The sequence below is a fragment of the Myodes glareolus genome, chromosome 2, assembly GCF_982192425.1.
Source record: "Myodes glareolus chromosome 2, mMyoGla1.1, whole genome shotgun sequence".
In the NCBI taxonomy this organism is placed as follows: domain Eukaryota; kingdom Metazoa; phylum Chordata; class Mammalia; order Rodentia; family Cricetidae; genus Myodes; species Myodes glareolus.
In genome coordinates this window covers 92,313,697-92,333,847 of record NC_142027.1, presented here as the reverse complement: position 1 = coordinate 92,333,847, position 20,151 = coordinate 92,313,697, and the positions used below count along the sequence as shown (strand labels likewise).

At 48.1% G+C, this 20,151-nt stretch overlaps 1 protein-coding gene and 1 pseudogene across 4 annotated transcripts in view; one reads left to right on the top strand and one right to left on the bottom strand.

Moving 5' to 3' along the window:
• Arhgef18 (Rho/Rac guanine nucleotide exchange factor 18) overlaps window positions 1-15,119 on the bottom strand; it is a 105,648-nt gene extending 90,529 nt beyond the window's left edge. Inside the window, exons 1-2 of one of the 4 annotated variants that reach the window (XM_087902871.1) lie at window positions 14,823-15,119; window positions 2,723-2,851 (exon numbers count right to left, since the gene is read on the bottom strand). In XM_087902871.1, the coding sequence (XP_087758997.1) occupies window positions 2,723-2,809 (87 nt within the window). In that variant the 5' untranslated portion in view covers window positions 2,810-2,851; window positions 14,823-15,119. Of the gene's footprint in view, window positions 1-2,722; window positions 2,852-7,748; window positions 7,957-14,822 lie in introns of those variants that run through there. The other 3 variants (XM_087902876.1, XM_087902869.1, XM_087902875.1) reach the window with 3 other exon arrangements.
• Window positions 15,120-15,422: 303 nt separating this feature from the next.
• LOC125396962 (developmental pluripotency-associated protein 2-like) overlaps window positions 15,423-20,151 on the top strand; it is a 67,338-nt pseudogene continuing 62,609 nt past the window's right edge.

Below are 20,151 nucleotides of genomic sequence, written 5' to 3'. Positions count from 1 at the left end.
GAGCCAGGCAGATCTTTGTGAGTTAGAGACCAGTCTTGTCTACATAGTGAGGGACAAGCCAGTTAAGAATACACAGTGAGATCCCATCTCAATATACATAGCCTTAGTGGGAGGTCATTGAGACAGTTGGGAATGTTCCTGAGGAAGGGACCATGGAACCCCAGGCTCTCTGCCTCCAATTCTGCATGTATGTTAGAGAGTGTAGGTGCATGTGTGTGTGTGTGTGTGTGTGTGTGTGTGTGTGTGTGTGTGTAAGCAGAGGACAACCTGGGATGTGGAGCCTCAGGAGCTTCACTTTGTTAACTTTGAGGCCGCATTTCTCGGTGACCAAAGCTCAATAAGTAGCCTAGACTGGCCAGGGAGACTTGGGTCCATCTGCCTCTACCTCTGTAAAGCTCCAATGCTAGGATAGTCTCAGCAGCTCCCTCCCCAATGCCATGGTGCCATGGCCCATGTGTGAAGGTCAGAGGGCAACTGGTGGGAGTCGGTTCTCTCCTTCCACTTTGTAGAGTCTGGAGATTGACCCCCTAGTCATCAGATTGAGTGTAAGAGCCTTTAACCGATGAGCCATATATTAATTGTGTGTGTGTGTGTGTGTGTGTGTGGTTTGCCATTATACATGCGTCGAAACCAGAGGACCACTTGCAGGAGTTAGTTCTCTCCTTCTGCCATGTGGGTTCTGGGGATAAAACTCAGGTCATCAGACTTGGCAGGAAGTGCCTCACCCACTGAACCATCTCCCTAGCTCAGACCCTGCTTTATTTATTTATTCCTCTAATGTGGGTTCTGGGAATCAAACTCATGCCCTTAAGCTTATAAGGCAAGTACTTTACTGATTGTGACATACCCCAGCCCCTATGACTTCCAATTTTGATATGCAATCTTTCCTTCCCACACAGGTCCTGGTAAGATTGACATTACAACTTTCTTCAGTCTAGATATGAGTACTCGCCAACAGAGGTCTGTGTGCTAACACCTTGATCCTCAAGGTGGCGCTATTTTGGTGGTAGACCTTTTAGCAGCAGGGACGACTGGGAAGTCTTTGGGTCACTATGGGGCTGCTCTAGAAAGGGATTGTATGACTTCCCCTCACTTGCTCTTTCTGCTTTTCGTTCATTCATGAGACTAGTGGTTTGTTTGTACTTCTAACAAGGGGGGGAGGGGACTGCTGGATCTTAGACTGAAACCTCTAGAACCATGAGACAAAATAAATATTTTCTGTTTATAATTCTATCTCAGGTATCTCATCATAGTCATGGAACTAATAAAAGACCTTACTAATGAGCCACATGACGTCAGATTTTGTTTTTGGCTGAGACTTGTTTTGTTTTATTTTTTGCAATTTTTTTTAGTTATTTGGAAATTTGTAAAATAATCATATTTATCTCCCCTTCCCCAGATCCTTCCAGATCCTCCTCCCTTCTCTACCCACCTAAGTTGTTGTCCTTTCACCAAGCAGTGTGGGGAGCAGAGAAAGCCCTGTGTGAGTCAGTGTGTGCTGTTGACAAAGGTACCACCATGCCAAGGATGGGTAGCTTTGGCTTCAGAGGGATAGCAAGTAGCCCTGTGTGAGTTGGTGTGTGCTGTTGACAAAGGTACCACCATGCCAAGGATGGGTAGCTTTGGCTTCTGAGGGATGGCAAGTAGCCCTGTGTGAGTCAGTGTGTGCTGTTGACAAAGGTACCGCCATGCCAAGGATGGGTAGCTTCAGCTTCGGAGGGATAGCAAGTAGCCCTGTGTGAGTCAGTGTGTGTTGCTGACAAAGGTACCGCCATGCCAAGGATGGGTAGCTTTGGCTTCTGAGGGATGGCAAGGCCTTTCTTGGGGGAGCCAGGTGGGAATATTAACAGCATGTACAGAAATGGCCACCATAGCTTTCTCCCCTGATGTTTATGGCCTGAAGACTGCTCCCCTACGGTGACTGCACCTATCAAGATTAGCTAAATCAGTCTCCCTGATGCTGTATACCACAAACCCTGTCTCCTTATGTGTCTGTGTATAACACCCCTGCCCCCTGACCAGCTGTATGCCATAAACACCTTTCTGTATATAACAAACATACTGAGATGGGGGAGGGGTGCTGTAGTTTCTCCTCCCAAGAGGCCAGAATGCTCCATCCCAACTTTTCTGCTCCCTACAGTAGCTGGTGAATTCTGGTCAAGTGAGAGATGCTATCTCAGAAAACAACATAGATGCCACCCAAGTACTGATATCTGAGGTTGTCCTCTGCTTACATGCACACGTAAGCACATGCACACACATACATATATGTACCGAAAACATGTGCTTTAAAAAAACCTGAGCACTTCCCTTTATAGTGTACCTTAACTCAGATATTTTGTTATATTAATGGAAAATGGATTAATACGTCAGATAAACATCAGACCCACAACTCCCTGGGGGGACTCAACAGTCGCTGTTTGTCTGTCTGTCCCTGCAGAGATGGAGTGACATCGTATTCACGTTGTCACTCCTTGGTCTCTTACCTCTTAGGATTACCCTGCTATGTATCTCACCCCTACCCTAGTGACATTTTTCTTAAGTAGCAAGCTGGGCTTGTCACGAGAACCAGTGTTAAGACATGAGGACCCCAGTTCCAGCCAAGCTCAGGTGGGCTGTGTGAAATAATGGCCCACAAGTGCCCAGTAAAACATGGCACTAAAGGAAGTGTACTTGCCGCCAGCGTGGTCATTAGCTCCTACCCATCTCAGTTGCTTGATACCTGCCTGATCATCCTCCATTGCTGAGAAGAAATCTCGATTCTCAGGTCTCCAGGGTCCACGGCTACCCTTAGTGGCAGAAGTTGCATCTCCAGAGTCCAAGGGCTGGGCACATGACTTGGGCTCAGAGCCTGTAGAGAAAGGGGGATGGCAGGGTCAGGACTAAATCAGAAGGACTGAGGAAGCTCGAATTCTGTACCTGCCACCTCTTGCCCTGGACAACAGTGTGGTGGTTAATATTGGCTGTCAACTTGACAGGACCTAGAATAACCTGGAAAACAAGCTTCTAGGCATGCCTGTGAGAGGTGATCTTAATTAGGTTAACCGAGACAGGAAGACCTGCCCGCTCTGGGTGCACCATTCCACAGGCTGAGACTCTGGACTAATAAAAGGAGAAAGTGGGCCATGCGCCAGCATTCATTGCTCTCTGCTTCCTGACTGCAGCTGCAATGTGACCAGCTGCCTCACGCTCCTGTCAATGCGCCTTCTCCATCATGATGGACCACACCCTGGAACTCTGAGCCAGAGTGAACCCTTCTTTTCTTAAGGTGCTGTTGCCTGGCATTTTCTCACAGCAGAGACAAGTGACGAAGTAAGTGGAGATGGTAAGAAAGAGTTGAGGTGGAGATCTTAAATGACCTTGAAGTCAATGTACCACATCTTTCCGAACCTTTGACTGTGGCAGACATTACTAGTCAAAAATAGATTCAGCTCTTTCCTGATGAACTATGTGTTCCTAGGAACCCGAGTGGATGCATGATGAAATTGGCTCTGGCAAAAAGTCCTCATCAGATAGATGGTGTCAGGTTGAGCACTAATTCCAGTGTCGCAGACTGAGCCCTCATCCGGCTGTCATGTTCCGAGCCATGATCTTGGTGTTATACACTGTGCCTCACCCTCCTGTCACAGTGTCGTAGACTGTCCTGGTGTCATGGACTGAGCCTCATTTTGGTGTCATGTTCCAAGTCTCTTGTCATAGGTTGTCCCCTAGTCCTGGTGTCCTAGACTGATGTGGGATTCCCCTCCGTATGCCATGACTATGTTTTATTACCATTGGTTAATAAAGAAGCTGCTTTGGTCTATGGCAGGGCAGAATATAGTCAGGCTGGAAGAGATATAGCGAGATAGTAGGAAGGGTCAAGGAGACAGATGCTGGAACTTTACTAATAGGTCACAACCTCATGATGATACACAGATTAATAGAAATGGCTTAATTTTAAGATATAATAACTAGCCAGTAAGAAGCCTGAATTAATAGGCCAAATAATTTTTTGTAATTAATATAGTTTCTGTGTGATTATTCAGGTCTGGGCCGCCAGGAAACGAACGAGCAGTCTCCGCTTACAATGGACTGAGTCTCATCTTAGTATCGTATGCTAATCCCTCATCTTGCTGTCATATGCTGAACCATGGTCTTGGGGTCATAGATGTACCTCACCCTGACTCTGGTATCACAGGTGATGTCAGTTTCCTTTTCTGACGCTGTGGGAAAAACCCCGGCAAAGCACCTTAAGGGAAAAGGGTTCACATTATCTCACTGTTCAAGCTTCACCAAGTCAGCAAAGCTAGCAGGAGCTCCCGCAGTGGAGAGCAGTGGACGCTTGTGCTTAGCTTCTGTTCTGCATGTATATATACAGTCCCCTAAGCCCAGGAGATGGCGCTGTCTACTCTTAGGCTGGCTCGTCCTGCATCAGTTAATCCGACTAAGATAATTCCTCATAGGTGTGCCCAGATCCCACTTCCGAAGTGATTACAGATTCCGTCAGGTAGTGTTAACTACCTATCACACAGGTTAAGTCCCATCCTGGTGTCAAAGTCTAAGCCACAATCTTGGCCTCATCTGGCATGTCTCATTCGGTTGTCAGGTTTAGCACTGACTCAGAATGTCACAGACTGAGCCCCCATCCTGGGATCATATACTGAGCCCTTGTCTTGGTGTCGCAAGAACAAGCTCTATCCTGGTCTCATAGGCAGAGCCACGGTCACGGTCATACAACTTGCCTCGTCCTGCTCTCAAGTTAGGTACCGGTCTCAGCACCATAGACTGAACCCTGGATGTATAAGTAGATGGGTGAATGTGGTGTATGTTGGTTGAATAGATGGAGAGATGGTTAGAAGAGTGGATGGGAGGTTGGGGAGGATGCGAGTGGATTTTTAGCTGGTTAGACTGTAGGTTTGACTGGCTGGTTAGTCAGAAGAGGCATAGTTACACGAGTGAGTGAGTGGTTGGATGGCAGAGAGCTGACTGGCTGCCTGAATGGTTATATAGTTAGATGGCTGGTTGGATGGAAGAAAGAAAGAATGAATAGACGGATGTAAGGATTACTGGAGGGATGAACTGAAGGAAGGATGGAAAGATGGATAGAAGGACGGCTGGCTAGCACACTGGGTAGATGCCAGGTTGGCTGGTTGGGGGGATGGCTGCATGGAGAATGTTTGGATAGATGGATGGATGAGTGGGTGAATTAGCTAGACAGAGAAGTGATGGGCTAGTGAGCGGATACATATTCAGGACATGGCAATGTGAAGGGCTGGGAGGGCTATGGATGGAAGTGGGCAGAACTGAGGCAGAGAGGCCAGGCAGAAAGGAACACAGGTCAGGCACAGAACACTATGTTTTCACTGACTGTGGAATGAGTGAATACAGTATGACCCGAAGGGTTACTGGAGCAGCTGAGGGGAGAGGGCAGAGAGTTCCTCTGTCCTGGGGGCTATAGCAGGTCTCAGTCGTATCTCAAGTTTTGCCCCATTGCTTCCCTGGAAGATCCTATGAGGGACCCAGACAATCAGTTACAGGATTTTAAAGAGGCACAGAAAAGCCCTGAGTTTGAGGATCAGACTTCAAATTTCCAGCTTCTATGTAAAAAGCTAGCCGTGAGTGCTTGTATTCCTATTGCTCTGAGGGCAGCGGGGACAGGTAGACAGAGGCCTGTGCACATATTTATTCTCTCTCTCTCTGTCTCTGTCTCTGTCTCTCTCTCTCTCTCTTCACACACACACACACACACACACACACACACACACACACACACACACAGTCCCCCCTTGCACTTTAGGACTAAAGGCCAGAGAAACAGGGTAAAGGGTCACTGTGGCTGACATAACCAGAGGAGGCATGACCCGAGCAAGGAAGGGACTCAAGCCCCTGGCTTTTCTCTAATGTGCAGCCTCCCAGCCTAGGTTCAGGCTCAGGGCAGCAGTATCCTCCCCCACCAGCCCCTGTGGCCTCAGCCATAAAAGGGTGTAACAGTCACTGTCAGCGCTTACAGTTCACTCCCCCACCTGCCAGCCTACAAATCATAATCTCAACCTGCTTGAACCCCCAAAACACAGGGTGAGCTGGACAGCTAGGAGCGAGGACCCAGGCGCCACGGAGGGCACCTTAGTGATCCATGCCCTGTGCACCAGTTCTCCCAGGTTGCCGCTATAAATGGATTTAGTGCCCTCCCCAGGTTCCGGGGCTGCCTACATGGGCAGCTCTGCTTAATGATAAGAACCCATCACAAAGGCAGCCCCAGAACTGAACCGGTTTCAAATTTCATCTCCTCTGATACATACTTGCTGTGTGAGCCTGAGCAAGTCTCTCAACCTCTCTGAGCCCAACTTCAGTGGCGGTCAATCATGGGCAACAACTTCCCTCTCAATGACTATTCTTTGATTGCACCCGAGTTCCATGGCCACCCCCTCTCTCCAGTCCCAGTCACAGACTCAGGGTGCCCCGGCTCCCCCATCTGCTTCCCAGCCCCAGCACAGTGCCCGACACAGGACAAGTCTTCAAAGAGAGTGTGTGAATTGGATGAGCTGGTGTACCTTCGTGCATCCCATCCCCTGCAGCGTGAACACCCTGAACAAGGATTTGGTTACTGAAGTTAGCCAGAGCGGCCAGGAGGGCTAACCAGGGAGCAGCTATGGGTAGGTGGAGGCATGGAAGGCCAGAAAGCCGAGGGTGCCAGGGAAGCATGACCATTTCCTACCAATGGTGCCCCCACCTTCTGTGGCCCAGAAACCATTTGATTATCTTTCAGCGTAGCTCAGTGGGTAGGGCTCTTGCCTGGCATGACCGAAGCTCTGGACTCCACCCCCCAGCATTACACAGCACTGGTGGAGTCAACACGTCTGTCATCTCAACACTGGGGCGGTAAAGGCAGAAGGATCAGGAATTCAAGGTCATTTTTGACTAGGGAATCTGAGGCCAGCCTGGGTTGCATGAGATGTCTCAAAGGGTCGGAAGGGAGGGAGGGAGAGAGAAAGCAGGGAAGGATGTCTTCATAAGGAGTGCTCATGCAAGTCACAGATGATGTAATACAAGCACCTAATCCCTACATCGTTAAACCAAGGCCCTGGTTATCCTAGAATGAACTAGAACCCCCCTTCTCTTGCTATGTGTGCTCAAATAAGAGCGCATGCCTGATGGAGGTACATGCTCTAGAATTGAAAACCTCCTCCTTTTCTCTCTTCTTTCTTGAGACAGTCTCACCGAATCCCTGCTGGCCTTGAATTCAGCTCACTGTGGGCGACCTTAAACTCTTGATCCTCCTGCTTCTACCTCTCAAGTGCTGGGATGACCGTCATACGCCAGCACCAGCGTGCTGGGGATGGAGCCCAGGGCTTCATACAAGCTAGGCAAGCACCCTGCGAACTGAGCTACACCCCTAGTCCCCTGAAGTACCCCATTTAAAATGAATGCCTCGCTGATTCACGCCCTATCACGAATCTAGGAACCAATGACACTAGGAACCCACATTGTCACCAAGCTGTCCCAAGGGAGCTCATCAGTTGGTGATCCGGTGGCTTTTCCTGATGCTAATTTCTCACAGAGCCTTGGGGAGTCGTTTTCTCTAAGAAAAGAGGGAGCCCCAATATTCAGGAAGGTCCTTGATGCTCTGGACAAATTTGGGGCCCATGGTCTCTGACACCGACTTGGGCAAAGCCTGTACACCGACTAAGAAAAAGCTCCCGTGAGGGCCGAGGTAAGCCAGTGGTTTAGGGGTCTCTGCCTGGGTGACGGTCTGCTACTTGCCCCCTTACCTCGCTTAAAGGCCCATCTTTTCAGCCACAGCTTGGAGAGAGCCGGCCAGGAGTGGTTGAGCACAGAGTCAGCCATGGGTACCTCATGCATGTGAGTTAGAGTGTCCAACTCGCCCTGAGGGAGCTGAAGCTTCGACTGGGGATCCCTGCCAGAACCGGGCTGCCAGCAACAGGGGCGGAGACTGCCGCCAAGGCCTGCCAGAGACATCAGCTGATGGGAGCCTGGACTGGAGGAGGAGAGCTGGGCTCTGCAGCAGTGAAGAGGGGCAGATTCTGGGGCTAAGGCCAGCTTGGAGCCAGGGGGCCACTTACCCTGACTGCACAAGACATTACCGAGGGAAAATAAGCCCACCCTGCATCCTGAGAGCTGGGCCATGTCTGTATGTCTCTGTGTGTTTCTGCACTCACGTGCAATTTATTGTGTTTGACCGGGAAGTTATTTATTTTCATAGATAATATGAATATTCTCTTTTACATAGAGAATGTGCACACACACACGTGCACACATATATTTTTGGTTTTGCGATTATTTGTTTAAACGTGAGTCTTGTATGTGGTGTGCAAGTGTACAAATTTGTGCACTTGATCTTTGTGCACCCAAAGGTCAGAGGTCAGCCTCCGTCATCCCTGAAGAGCAATGTTCATGCTGTTTTTGAGACAGCGTTTCTGACCTGGTGCGCTCCAGTTTTACCCTGGCTGGCTAGTGTGTCCTGGGGGTCTGCCTGTCTCTGACTCCCCAGAGCTGGCGTTGTAAGTGCTGCACACCACAACGCTCAGCTCCTTTTGTGTGGGCTCTGGGGCTTGAACTCATGCCTGATGCTTACAAAGGCAGCATTTTCCCTGCTGAGTCAGCTCTCTAGCCCTCGTTATACCTTTTTAAAGGTGTTAAGTTTTGAAACAAACCCCACTTTTTCCTAATTAACTCACAGATGAAAAGATCACACAGCTGGTTTCAGGACGGCACTAACACCAACGCCTACGCTGTGCCACACTCGGTGTGCCTCGGTGAACTCCTGGGCGTCAGAAGAGTGGCTGTGGGGCTTTGCTGGGGGTTTTATGCTTTCACTATCAGTGATGTCTTCATGCACTTAGTTACCACACACAAAACATTTAAAAAAAATGATAGAGTTGAAACTAGAAAAAAACAGTAGGCTTTATGTCCCCTTTCGTGACTTGAGTCCTTCCTCATCATCTAAGTGTTCCCTTCATTCTATGAGGGCTATGCTGTATCCACACTTACAGCTGTCTACCTGTATATACCTATGTGCATTAGAGGCTACGATCTGCGTCTGAGGGAGAACAGGTTTTTTGTTGTTGTTGTTGCTGTTCATTTGTTTTCTGTTTTCATTTTAGAGAAGATTTTGAGTGACCCCGATTGACCTGGAATTCACTGTGTACTGGAGGATGACCTTGAACTCCTGACCTTCCCGAGACGACAGGACCGCACCACCTGCCTGGCATATGCCATGCTATGGACGGATCCTGGGGCCTCTTTCATGCAAGGCAAGTTCCCTACCACCAATGAGGCCACATACTGATCCTCCTGACTCCTGCTTCTACCTCCTCACAACTGGAATGACAGGTGTGCATTGCCATGCCTCGATCAAGTGTGAGTCTTGTGTTTCAGCTTGTGTATATAGGTGGACCCACATCTGACCATCATGGAGGAGCCACAAGTGATTGTACACACTGGGACTCTCAGCATTCAGGGCAGGGAGGCAGGATCATCAAAAGTGTGAGGTTAACCTGGACTAAAAACTTTTTTCAGCTGAGAAGGATGAGATTAGAACATTCATAGGACAGTGTGTGCAAACTGAAGATAAGTATGTTGACATGCGGCAGACTCTGGGAGAGAAATGTTGCACATTTTCTTTCACATGTGCAGTCTAGAGTTGAATATACACTTATGCTTACATGTATGTAGGTCATGAAAATACGAAGAGAGGCTGCACAGAGTTTGAGGCCAGCCTGGGTTACATGAACTGTCAGAGACAGAGGGAGAGGGAGAGGGAGTGTGATAGTATGGGAGAGAATGAAGTCTAAAGCAAGGGAGTGGAGGAAATGAATGGTTATTTGCATATGTCTGCATATAAAAGTCATAGAAGCAGAAATGGGGACTGTTTGAAGGGAGGTAGGGTCAAACAAGAGAAGAGAGTGGATTGGGAGGGCATGGAGATACAAGTAGAGTAAAATATAATATGTATGTTGGAAAAGTTTACAGTGCACTACATCTTTTTGTATGAGAAAAAAATAGAATAGGTGGTTTTGAAAGACTGCTTTCAAATCCATGTCCAGAAAGCTTGCTCTTGGCCACGCATGTGCTGCCCCCTGGCGGTAGAAGCCCTACGTTTGCCTTCGTTCTGACCGATCCCTAAAGCCCTACCTAGTTCCGGACATTCTCAGGAGCCTACATTAGGGCAAACTCGTCTCACACAGCCCTCCTCCCCCATAATAAAACTATGAAGAGTCTACGAAACTTAGGGAACACAGTACTGAAAGCAAATCCCAGAACGGTGTGGGGGGCATACGATTTCCCACCACCGTATTTGTAAACCCGGGACGTTTCTAGACTCCCCTTCACTCTCCAGCACTTAACCGGTTCCCAAGGTCTCTCTCTGATCTTCTCTGCGTCCTATGTGAGTGACCACCATCTTCTCTCCCTGGAAGGGAAGGAGAGGGAGGAGAGGGAAGCGCAGGGAGAAAAGGAAGGAGGGAGGGCTGGGGATGGGGTGGTTACAGAAGAGAGAAACTGAAAGGAGCCCGGAGAGAAGGACCCAAAGCCTCTCCGCAGCTGTAGTCCAAGAATCGCTTGTGTGATGGCTAGTTTATCAACAGCAAACAGGTTGAAATAAACTTTATAAGACACATATTCACCTTAAATAAGGGTGCAACATAGGCTAGCAACTCTGTTTACAGCTGTGGCTGTTATCTAGTCAGTTGGAGTTGGTGACTTAACACCTCCCCCACTTCCCTTTTCTGTCCCCCTCCCCTCTAGACAGGGCTTTCTCTGGGTAGCTCTGGCTATCCTAGAACTCGCTCTGTAAACCAGGCTGGCCTTGAACTAAGAGATCCACCTGCCTCTGCCTCCAGAGTGCTGGAATTAAAGGTGTACACCACCACTACCCGGGGGACTTAATCCCTTTTAAAACCGTTAAATATTTCTGTAAAATATCCCTCATTCCTTCCCTATGTGGTGCTCTCTGTGCAGTTCAGTAAGTTCAGAGCAAAACACTTTGTTAGGGACACACATAGACAAAGGGACAGAGTCAAAAGACAGCGTTCAGTCAGGCACTGGTTCAGAGGCATACAAGGAAGAGTCAGGAGAGCTGGAAGACATAAGGGGAGAAGAGGAAGAGAATTCAAATCTGACCTCTCAATAAGATTACTCCAAAGAGGAATGCTCAAATTAGTTTTTTACTTAATTCATATCACTTTAATTTCTTAATTGATGCTGATGCATTATTGGTGACTCTTGAAAACTGACTCCTTTTACCAACAGGGCATCAGTCTAGTCCACCAGGCATGTTCTAATGTCCTAAGTGGCTGCCTGAAACCACGGCAATACCTACCCCAAACAAACTTTTTCTTATACCTGTGATAATGTTCCATTTATCAGTTAGACATAGTCAGAAATCAACAACTATAGTCAGCAATAAAACAGGACAATTCATGCTGAGCATGGTGATACATGGCTGTCTTCTCAGTATTGGGAGATTGAGGCAGGAGGATCAGAAGTTTGAGGCCAGTCTGGGAGCATGAACACTCTTTCAAAAAGACAAAACAAGGACTGGTAAGATGGTTCTTGCCCCCAAGCCTGAGGACTCCTGGAACCCACACAGTGGAAGGAAAGAACCGAATCCCCCAAATTATTTCTGACCTCCATGCTTGAGTTTTGTGTGGTGTGCATGTTTTGTGTGTATGTTCATGTGCACACACTGCTCTCCCAGAGGATCTGAGCTGGAGTCCTAGCATCCTCACCAGATAGCTTATCACCACCCATGACTGCAGCTTCAGAGATTCCAACTTCCTCTCCTGGCTTCCGAGGGCACTTTGTACTCATGTGCTCTCATCCCCCACATAAATAAAACATAAAATAAATCTTAAAAGACTTAAGCCAATGAGTTGGCTCAGTAGGGAAAGGTGCTTGCTGCGAAGTCTGACGATCTGAGTCTGAGTCTCAGGACCCATGTGATGGAAGGAGAAAACTGATGTTTGCGAGTTGTCCTTTGCTCCTCACACACATGTATGTGTGTGACACCACACATGCACACCTGTTCTCCACACACATGTATGTGTGTGACACTACATATGCACACCTATTCTCCACACACATGTGCACACCACACATGCACATTTACTCTCCACACAATGTACACATGTGCACACCACACACGCACACCTGTTCTCCACACACATGTATGTGTGTGACACCACACATGCACACCTGTTCTCCACACACATGTACATGTGTGACACCACACACACACACACCTGCTCTCCACACGCATGCACACATCACACCTGCTCTTCACACACATAGACATAAAGGCATGTAATAAAAGAAATTTAAAAATAAACGAATGAATGAATAAAATAAAAACTCAAACATAAAAAACAACAAAGACAAAAGTAATTGATTGCAATAGGCAGTAATTTAAAAGATACTTTGTGCTATGCAGGATCTTCAGACCTAGACTGACAGTGGATAGAGAAAAGGATGAAAACCTCAGAGAAACAGGGACAGTAGGATTAGCTGAGAAATGGGTACAGCATGAAATCTTTCTTTCTTTTTCCTTTCTTTCTTTCTCTCCTTCCTTCCTTCCTTCTTTCCTTTCTTTCTTTTTCTTTCTAGAAAAGGATTTATTTCTCTTTATTTCATGTATGTGTTTTTCCCACATGCATGTACACCACATGTGCACTGGGCATGCAGTGCCCTCAGAGGTCAAAATGAGTTTTGCACTCTCTAGAGTTGGAGTTACAGGTGGTTGTGAGCCACCCCGTGAGAGTGCTGGCAACTGAATCTTGGTCCTCTATAAAGAATATCAAGTGCTCTCAACCGCTGAGCCATCTCTCCGGCTCCGCTGGGCTTTCTTTTGAGGTACAACACAGGAAGTCTCTGTGCCATATGTTTTATGGGTGGGGACGGCTCAGGAAGCAAGACTTCACCACAAGAACACAGAACAAAGGAAAAGGCGGAGTCAATAATGTTTTCTGAGCTACAATGTGCCAGGCACCAAGTTCAAAGATTTCACGTGCATGACCTCAAGACCTTTCTCTCACACAGGTGCTCAAAGAGAGGCCACGAGTGTTCGTGCTAGGACCTGTAGTCACACAGAAGCTCGGGAGCACTAGGATTCAAAGGCATGCCTATGCAAAATGACACTCCAGCACTCACAACAGGACCCAGCAAGTGCAAGCACATTCCTAGCTCTGTGTTAGGAGTTGAGGAGACCTGGGATGCAGAGACAGTCCAGCCCAGATACACTGAGGAGTTTGCAGTTAACTGTGTGCGTTTTTATGCACGTGTATGTGGTGGTGTGTGCAGAAATGTGCATGCATGTGGAAGCGGGAGGTTGACATTGTCTTCCACAATTGCTTTCCTCCTCATTTTTAAATTAGACCAATTGTTAATTTGTATGTACGTGTGCGCGTACATGCCATGGAGTATGTGTGGAGGTCAGAGGACAACTTGCAGTTCTCTCCTTCCAATTTGTGGGATAGAACTCATGACGTCAGGCTTAACCTCAGGTAAGCCATCTTTCCAGCCCCCACCTTACTTTTGAGACAAGCTCTCACTGAACTCGAAACTCACCAATGCAGCAAGACTGGTTGGTTAGAGAGCCCCCAGAGACCTGTCTTTGCCTCCGCAACCCTGGGTCAGCACCATGCTCAATTTATTTCCCATGAGTGCAGGCGATCTGAACCCAGCTCCCCATGCTATCTCCCCAGGCTCTTCAAGAGTCATGAAGAAGCTGTCTCTTATGGAAATTTATAGTCACAAGAAAGGCGCTCAAAGGTGACAGAACTCACACTTTCCTTCCTTTGCAGAACCAGCGTGACTCTCCTGGAGGGTCAGCCCTGTGGTGTGACATTCAACATCTGCCTCCCACCAACTCACTGCCTCCATCGAAGCGGCTCTCAACCCACTTCTGCATGGCTCTGGGGGTCACCTCCTGCACCTAGAGTGCTTGACGTCAACAGAGAATACTAGGGACTGAGGAAGCTGCAGGCCTGGATGGGGTATAAGGTACAACATGCCTCCCTACTTCAGTTCACTCAAGCAGTTACTGTGGGAGGCTCTTCATGTGGGACCCTGAAGGAAGCCACCAGTAACTCCCCAAGGTTAAGAGCCCTTGCAGAAGACCTGGAAAGATCTGCTATTCAGCAGATGTCAGCCTTAAGTTTGCTCTGCAAGCTGGGGTCTCCTCGCCTGTGTAAGAGGCTTTGAAAGGTGAGGAGGTCAAGGCAGGGTGTGGTGGTATGCGTGCGTGCTTGTCATCCCAGAACTGGGGAGGCATGGGTAGGGACGCTGGGAGTTGGAGGCAAGTCTGGACTACATGGCGAGACCCAGACTCAAAAGCCAAACAAAGATAAAACACGAACACCTAAACTTCCTCCCTCATCCCCGACCCCTGTCCCCACACAGCTCTTGCCTACAAAGGGCTCCTTCAGACTCCAGCATGGGTCTCCTGTAGATCAGGCAGCCTTTGAACTCCCTCTGAAACTGAGGATGACCTTAAACTCCTGATCCTTCTGCCTCTACCTTCCAAGTGACGTTTGACAGGCATGCAACACCCCTCCTTGATTTATATAACGCTGGGGCTAAAACTCAGTGCTTTGCCCATGCTAAGCAAGCACCCCATCAATGAACCTATGCCCCCAGCACCCTCCAGGATTATTTTAGGACTGCTGATCTCTGCAAAGCAAACACAAGGGACAAACAGCTGCCTTACTCTCTCACGGTCATGACCTGGCAGTTAGTAGTCAATTTTGCTGTCTTGGGGGCTCTCAGGCCCATTACTGCTTTGTCCCAAAATGCCCATCTGTCCATGACTCCTCAAGATGCGTACTCACCCAATGGGTCTCGATTCTTGCTGAAGTAGGCGACTATCGTTGTTAACAGCTCTTGCAGCCCCCATGTCAGACAGCCAGAGTTGCCAGTGGCACATGGGCCAAGCTAACCACAGGGTGGTTCTACTTTGCCCAATTTCCTCTTTCTCAACCAACCGCTGTTTTGTCCCCAGCAGTTCTGTGCAGTGGGCAGCAGCCTCAGGGGTTTGCAAGGACGGTAGAAAATAGGCAGAGGTGGGTTGTGAACATCCAGGAGTCCACCCTCGACTCGTACCTGCTGTAGCTATCATGGGGAACTAGAGAGGCAGAGGAGGTTCAGCCCACTGAACCCCCACCCAATAGCTTCCTGTGGAGCCAACTGCTGAAGAGGAACGGGTGTGAGGGCCTCACCCTCACACATGGGTACACAAACAGAGACACATGTGACATGCAGGTCACAGGTCTCCGGAGAGACACACACCGGAGCACACATGGGGACAGAAATGTACGTGGGTGTGTGGAGCTATGGAGAGACGAGTGGAACCGAAGGCTGTGGTGGTAAATGTCTGACAGCTATTGTTCCTTTTAGCATCTGTCCAGTCTTCCAGTGTAAGCACCGTCACCATGGCTGACTCCAGTTCTTCAACTAATGCACCGTTACCAGAGCTGTTAGGGTTAGACCCTGAGCCCTCGGAGTCCCCTAACAAACCAGGTACAGAAACTCAGTCAGGGCTGGGGTCACTGGGTTAAATGCTTGCCCTGCAAGCAAGAGGCCCCGATTTCAGATGCCCTCTCCACCTGACTAAAAGCCTGGTGTGCCGAAGGCACTTGTGATAATCCCAGCACTGAGCTGGCAGACTCAGGAGGATACCAGGGGCCAACCAGCCTACACTAGTGAGCTCCAGGCTCGGTGAGAAACCTTGTCTTAAAAACTAAACTGGGAGCTGGGGGTGGTGGTGTACAATTTCACTATCAACACTGGGGAGGCAGAAGCAGGCAGATCTCTGAAGGCCAGCCAGATCTTCAGAGTGAATTCTAGGCCAACTGGGGTAAACAAGCCACAGTTAAAAAAAAAAAAATAGAAAAGCAAGTTAATTCAATGTGGCTGCGCTGGGAAGAGGAACAAAGAGACCCAGTGCTTCTTCCTACCTCTGCCCTCCAAGTCCATTTTTAGAGTTCTGACATTAGATTTAGGTTTATATAGAAGGCAGGAGGCATGCATGGGGCTGGAGAGATGGCTCAGTGGTTAGAGTGCTCGCTGCTCTTCTAGGGGACCTGAGCTTGTTACAGGACACCCACATTGGGTGGTTCACACTGCCTATAACTCCAGTGCTAGACGATCCTAGCCTGTCTGGACCTCTATGGGCACCTTCACACACATGCACACATCCATACACAGACAAACATACATACCCACAGGCACCTGCACACACATGCACATACCCACACACAAACACACATACCCATGGATACCTGCACACACATGCACATTTCCACACACCGATAAACACATAATTAAAAAATAAACAAATATTTAATAAAAAGTGATATGCAGAAATATGAGAGATGGCACAGTGGCTAGGGACTCTTACTGTTTTTTCAGAGGACACAGGTTCAGTTCCCAGCACCCACCTGGTAGTATGATAGCTCACCGCTGTTTGTAACACCAATTCTAGGGGTCAGATACGCTCTTCTGATCTTTTTGAGCTCCCGCAGTTACGTAGTCCACATACATATATCTAGGCACACACACAGATACATAAAATAAATGACAACTATTTTTAAAAAGATAAGCATAGCTAAGCAGTTCGGATCAAGGTGTGGTTCTCTCCTGACATCATGGTCTTGGCTCTAGCATCTTCTGCAACGTGATCTCAGAACTGTGTGAAATCTGAAAGACAAGCTCCCTGTCCGACTGGTCCACCTCCTTCCAGCTCGAAACTCCAGAGGAAGTCCCAGTTACTTGAGGTTTGTTATCTCAACAGTCAAACAGTCAAAGGGAGTGGCGCAAATGTTGCTTTAGAATATTCCTGGGCTAGGTGGGAATGCTCAACACATAAAGAATCTTGTCATCAAGCCTGCAGGTCCCAGTTTCAACTCCAGGACTCACCACATCTTGCAAAGAGAACTTCTGCAAATTGTCCTCTGACCTCCACAGATGTGTGTGTACACACACACACTCGTGTGTGTGGGGGAATAACAACAACAACAACAATAATAATATGGACTATCTTCAGTCCTGCCAGGACGGGCCCACCAGGGAATGTCAAGGTGAGAAGGGTTTTTTTTTGAGATAGGGTTTCTCTGTGTAACAGCCCTAGCTGTCCTAGAACTTGTTCTTGTAGACCAGGCTGGCCCTGAACTCATAGGGATCCACCTGTTTCTGTCTCCCAAGTGCTAGGATTAAAGGCATGTACTACCACTGCCCAGCTAAACATTGCTGTTTTAAGACAGGGTCTTTCTAAGTTACTCAGGTTGTCCTTGAACTCATTTGTAGTTCAGACAGATTCCTAATTTACATGAGTCTTGCCTCACTCTATAATGACAGGCATGTGTCTCCATGCCTAACTATGTTTTTGACAGTGTGTGTGTGTGTGTGTGTGTGTGTGTGTGTGTGCGCGCACGCGCGTGTGCACGTGTCCTTGATGAGGTCAGGCTATGCCTTTAAGATGAGTAATCTTGATTGTGAATTTAACCACATTTGGAATTAACTAAAACCCAAGCAGCTGGGCACACCTGTGAGGGGGTTTCCTTAACTGGATTATTTGTGGCAGAAAGAACCACCCTAAATATGGGTTCTATCTTCTGGAGGTAAGATACGTAAAAAGACATGAAAGAAGGGATCTTTTTGTTGTGGAATAATCTTTATGTACACCGTAAAGATGTGTCTTTGCCAAGGTGCTTTCTGATTGGTTTAGTAAAGAGCTGAATGGCCAATAGCTAGGTAGGAAAGGGTTAGGCAGGACTTCTAGACAGAGAGAGAGCTCAGGGGAGAATAAAGGCGAGTTGCCAGCCAGATGCAGAGGGAGTAAGACATGCAGGAGGAGATGTAAAAGCCACGAGCCACATGGCAGCACATAGGTGAACAGAAATGGGTTAAGTTGTAAGAGTTAGTTAGAAACAAGCCTAAGCTAAGGCCGAGCTTATATAATTAATAGTAAGCCTTTGTGTTATTTGGGACAGAGAAAGACTTGGTACACTTTTTACTTTTTGTCCACGTTCCCTCACTTTCACTGGCAGGTTCATCTACCCTGCTGCTCAGACATTACTTCCCTGGTATTAGAACTGACTTCCAACTTAGACTGGAGACCAGCAAAAGGCTTCTACCCAGAAATGCTCTAGGACTCCAGCACCGGACATTCAGTCTTGACTGAACAAATACTGGATCCTTGGCCTTTCCATTGGGACACAGTCACTATTGGACCACCCAAGCCGTAACCTGTAAGCCACTCTAATAAGACTGTCTGTGTGTGTGTGTGTGTCTGTGTGTGTGTGTGTTCACTTGTTCTATCATTTCTGCTCCTTTAGAGAACTTTGACTAATACAACCCTATTCCGAGTTACTCCATGTTGTATAAAACAGTGGTTTTTCAGGCTGTGCCTTGCCCTAGGAGACCCGGTTTTACAAGGAGTCCTTGACTGTATTTTCAGGAAGCCAGGACCTGCACCACCCAGCACAGATGGATGCATGACTTATTCCCGAGAACAGCAAGGTGCTGCCCTTTATGTTTACTTGGGTGAACGGAAATTTTGGTTTCAGATGTTCATATTAAAATCATATTAGGGAGACACGGCCCAAGAACTTATCAGACACACCAGACTCAGGTAAAGGTGTAACTCCTTCAACTGGACCCCATAAAGTGATGGGCACCCAACAGGGTGGTGAAATAGCCCCACACCAACCTATATCAGACACCTGATGTGTATGTCAAGGCTGAGGACACCCTGACTGTCCTTTGATCTCATCTGGACTTGGACTCCCCCCTGTTGACTCAACCTACTCGGTGGTTGCCGGTCCACCTGTTTGCTCATTTGGTCTGACCCACTATTTCCTGCTCTTCCTGGTTCCGTGGACTTCACTGTTTGCTGTCAATCCTGACTCAGGCAGCCTCCGCGGTACCTCTCTCCTGACTCTGCTGTGATTCGTTATCTTGTCACTGTGGACTCCTAGCCTGAAGTAGAATAAGGCAGAAAAGACCAATTATTAGTTCCTGGTTTGTAAACTTCTTTGGTGACTCACTTAAAGCCCTGCTTGTACTGTCTGTTCGCGCGGCCGACTTCACCTGTTACCGGGAACGGAACAATCTGGAGAAAAAGCCGAAGCAGTGGATTATCGCCCTTAACAGCCTGCCCGAGTGCCATGGACGCTTCAGTAACATCTTGCTTGCTTTTCTGCCCCACCTTGTGGTTTTAGAGCGTAAAATGAGAACACAAACTGGATCCGGGGTCGAAGTCTTTCAGGAGCTTCTAGTGGCCAAGGGAACTGTGAGACCCAGGACCAGAGTCTTTGAGAGGAAGAAGACAAGACTGGGCTGGAAGTCTGGATCCGGTGAGGCCCCTGGGGATAGGCAGGGGTGCGGGCTTGGTCATCCCACAGGAGATTGCATCTGAAGCCTTGATGGGATACCAAGATGGCACTGGTCTCCAAGGAAAAGGTAGATTGTCTTTGGAGGAACAGACAAATCAGGAATTTAAAATGGGAATGTGTGCCTTCTGAATGAATGGTGAATGAATGTGGGGACGCTTGTTATGGTCCCATGGCTCTGAGGCTACAGAACCAGATTGGGCCCTAACCTGTGGGTCCACTGAGGTAATTTCAACTAGATGAGCCCTCACCTTCCAGAACAGGAGACTGAGCACAGAATTATAAGTGTGTCCCTAAGACAAGACCTCTTAAGTCACGAAGAGGTGGCTGGGTAGACGAGAACCTGCTTGAGGGAGAAGCTGGTCTTCTCACCCCAGCCTATGCACCAACAGGGCTAGCTACATCTACTCCATACTCCCAACTCCTAATTCAGGAACTCCTCTCCTCATGGGGTCTACATAGTTCTGTTGTGAGACCTGTGCAGTCCTACAAACTTTCCTCAATACTTTTAAAAGAGGGGCTGCTGCTGCGGGATAAAGATAAGGCCTCCACATTGAAGACTGTGACATTAATTGGCCTTCCTTTGGCGTTGGCTGGCCAGCAGATGAAACTCCAGTTTTGACTCTGATTAACAGAGTTCAAGAGTTCTGTATGGGACACCTGGCCACACAGATCAATTTTCATATATTGATTCATTGAGTCTGTTGACCCAAGAGCTTCCAGAATGACGGCTCTACCAGAACCTTCTCAACCCTGGACCATACTGACT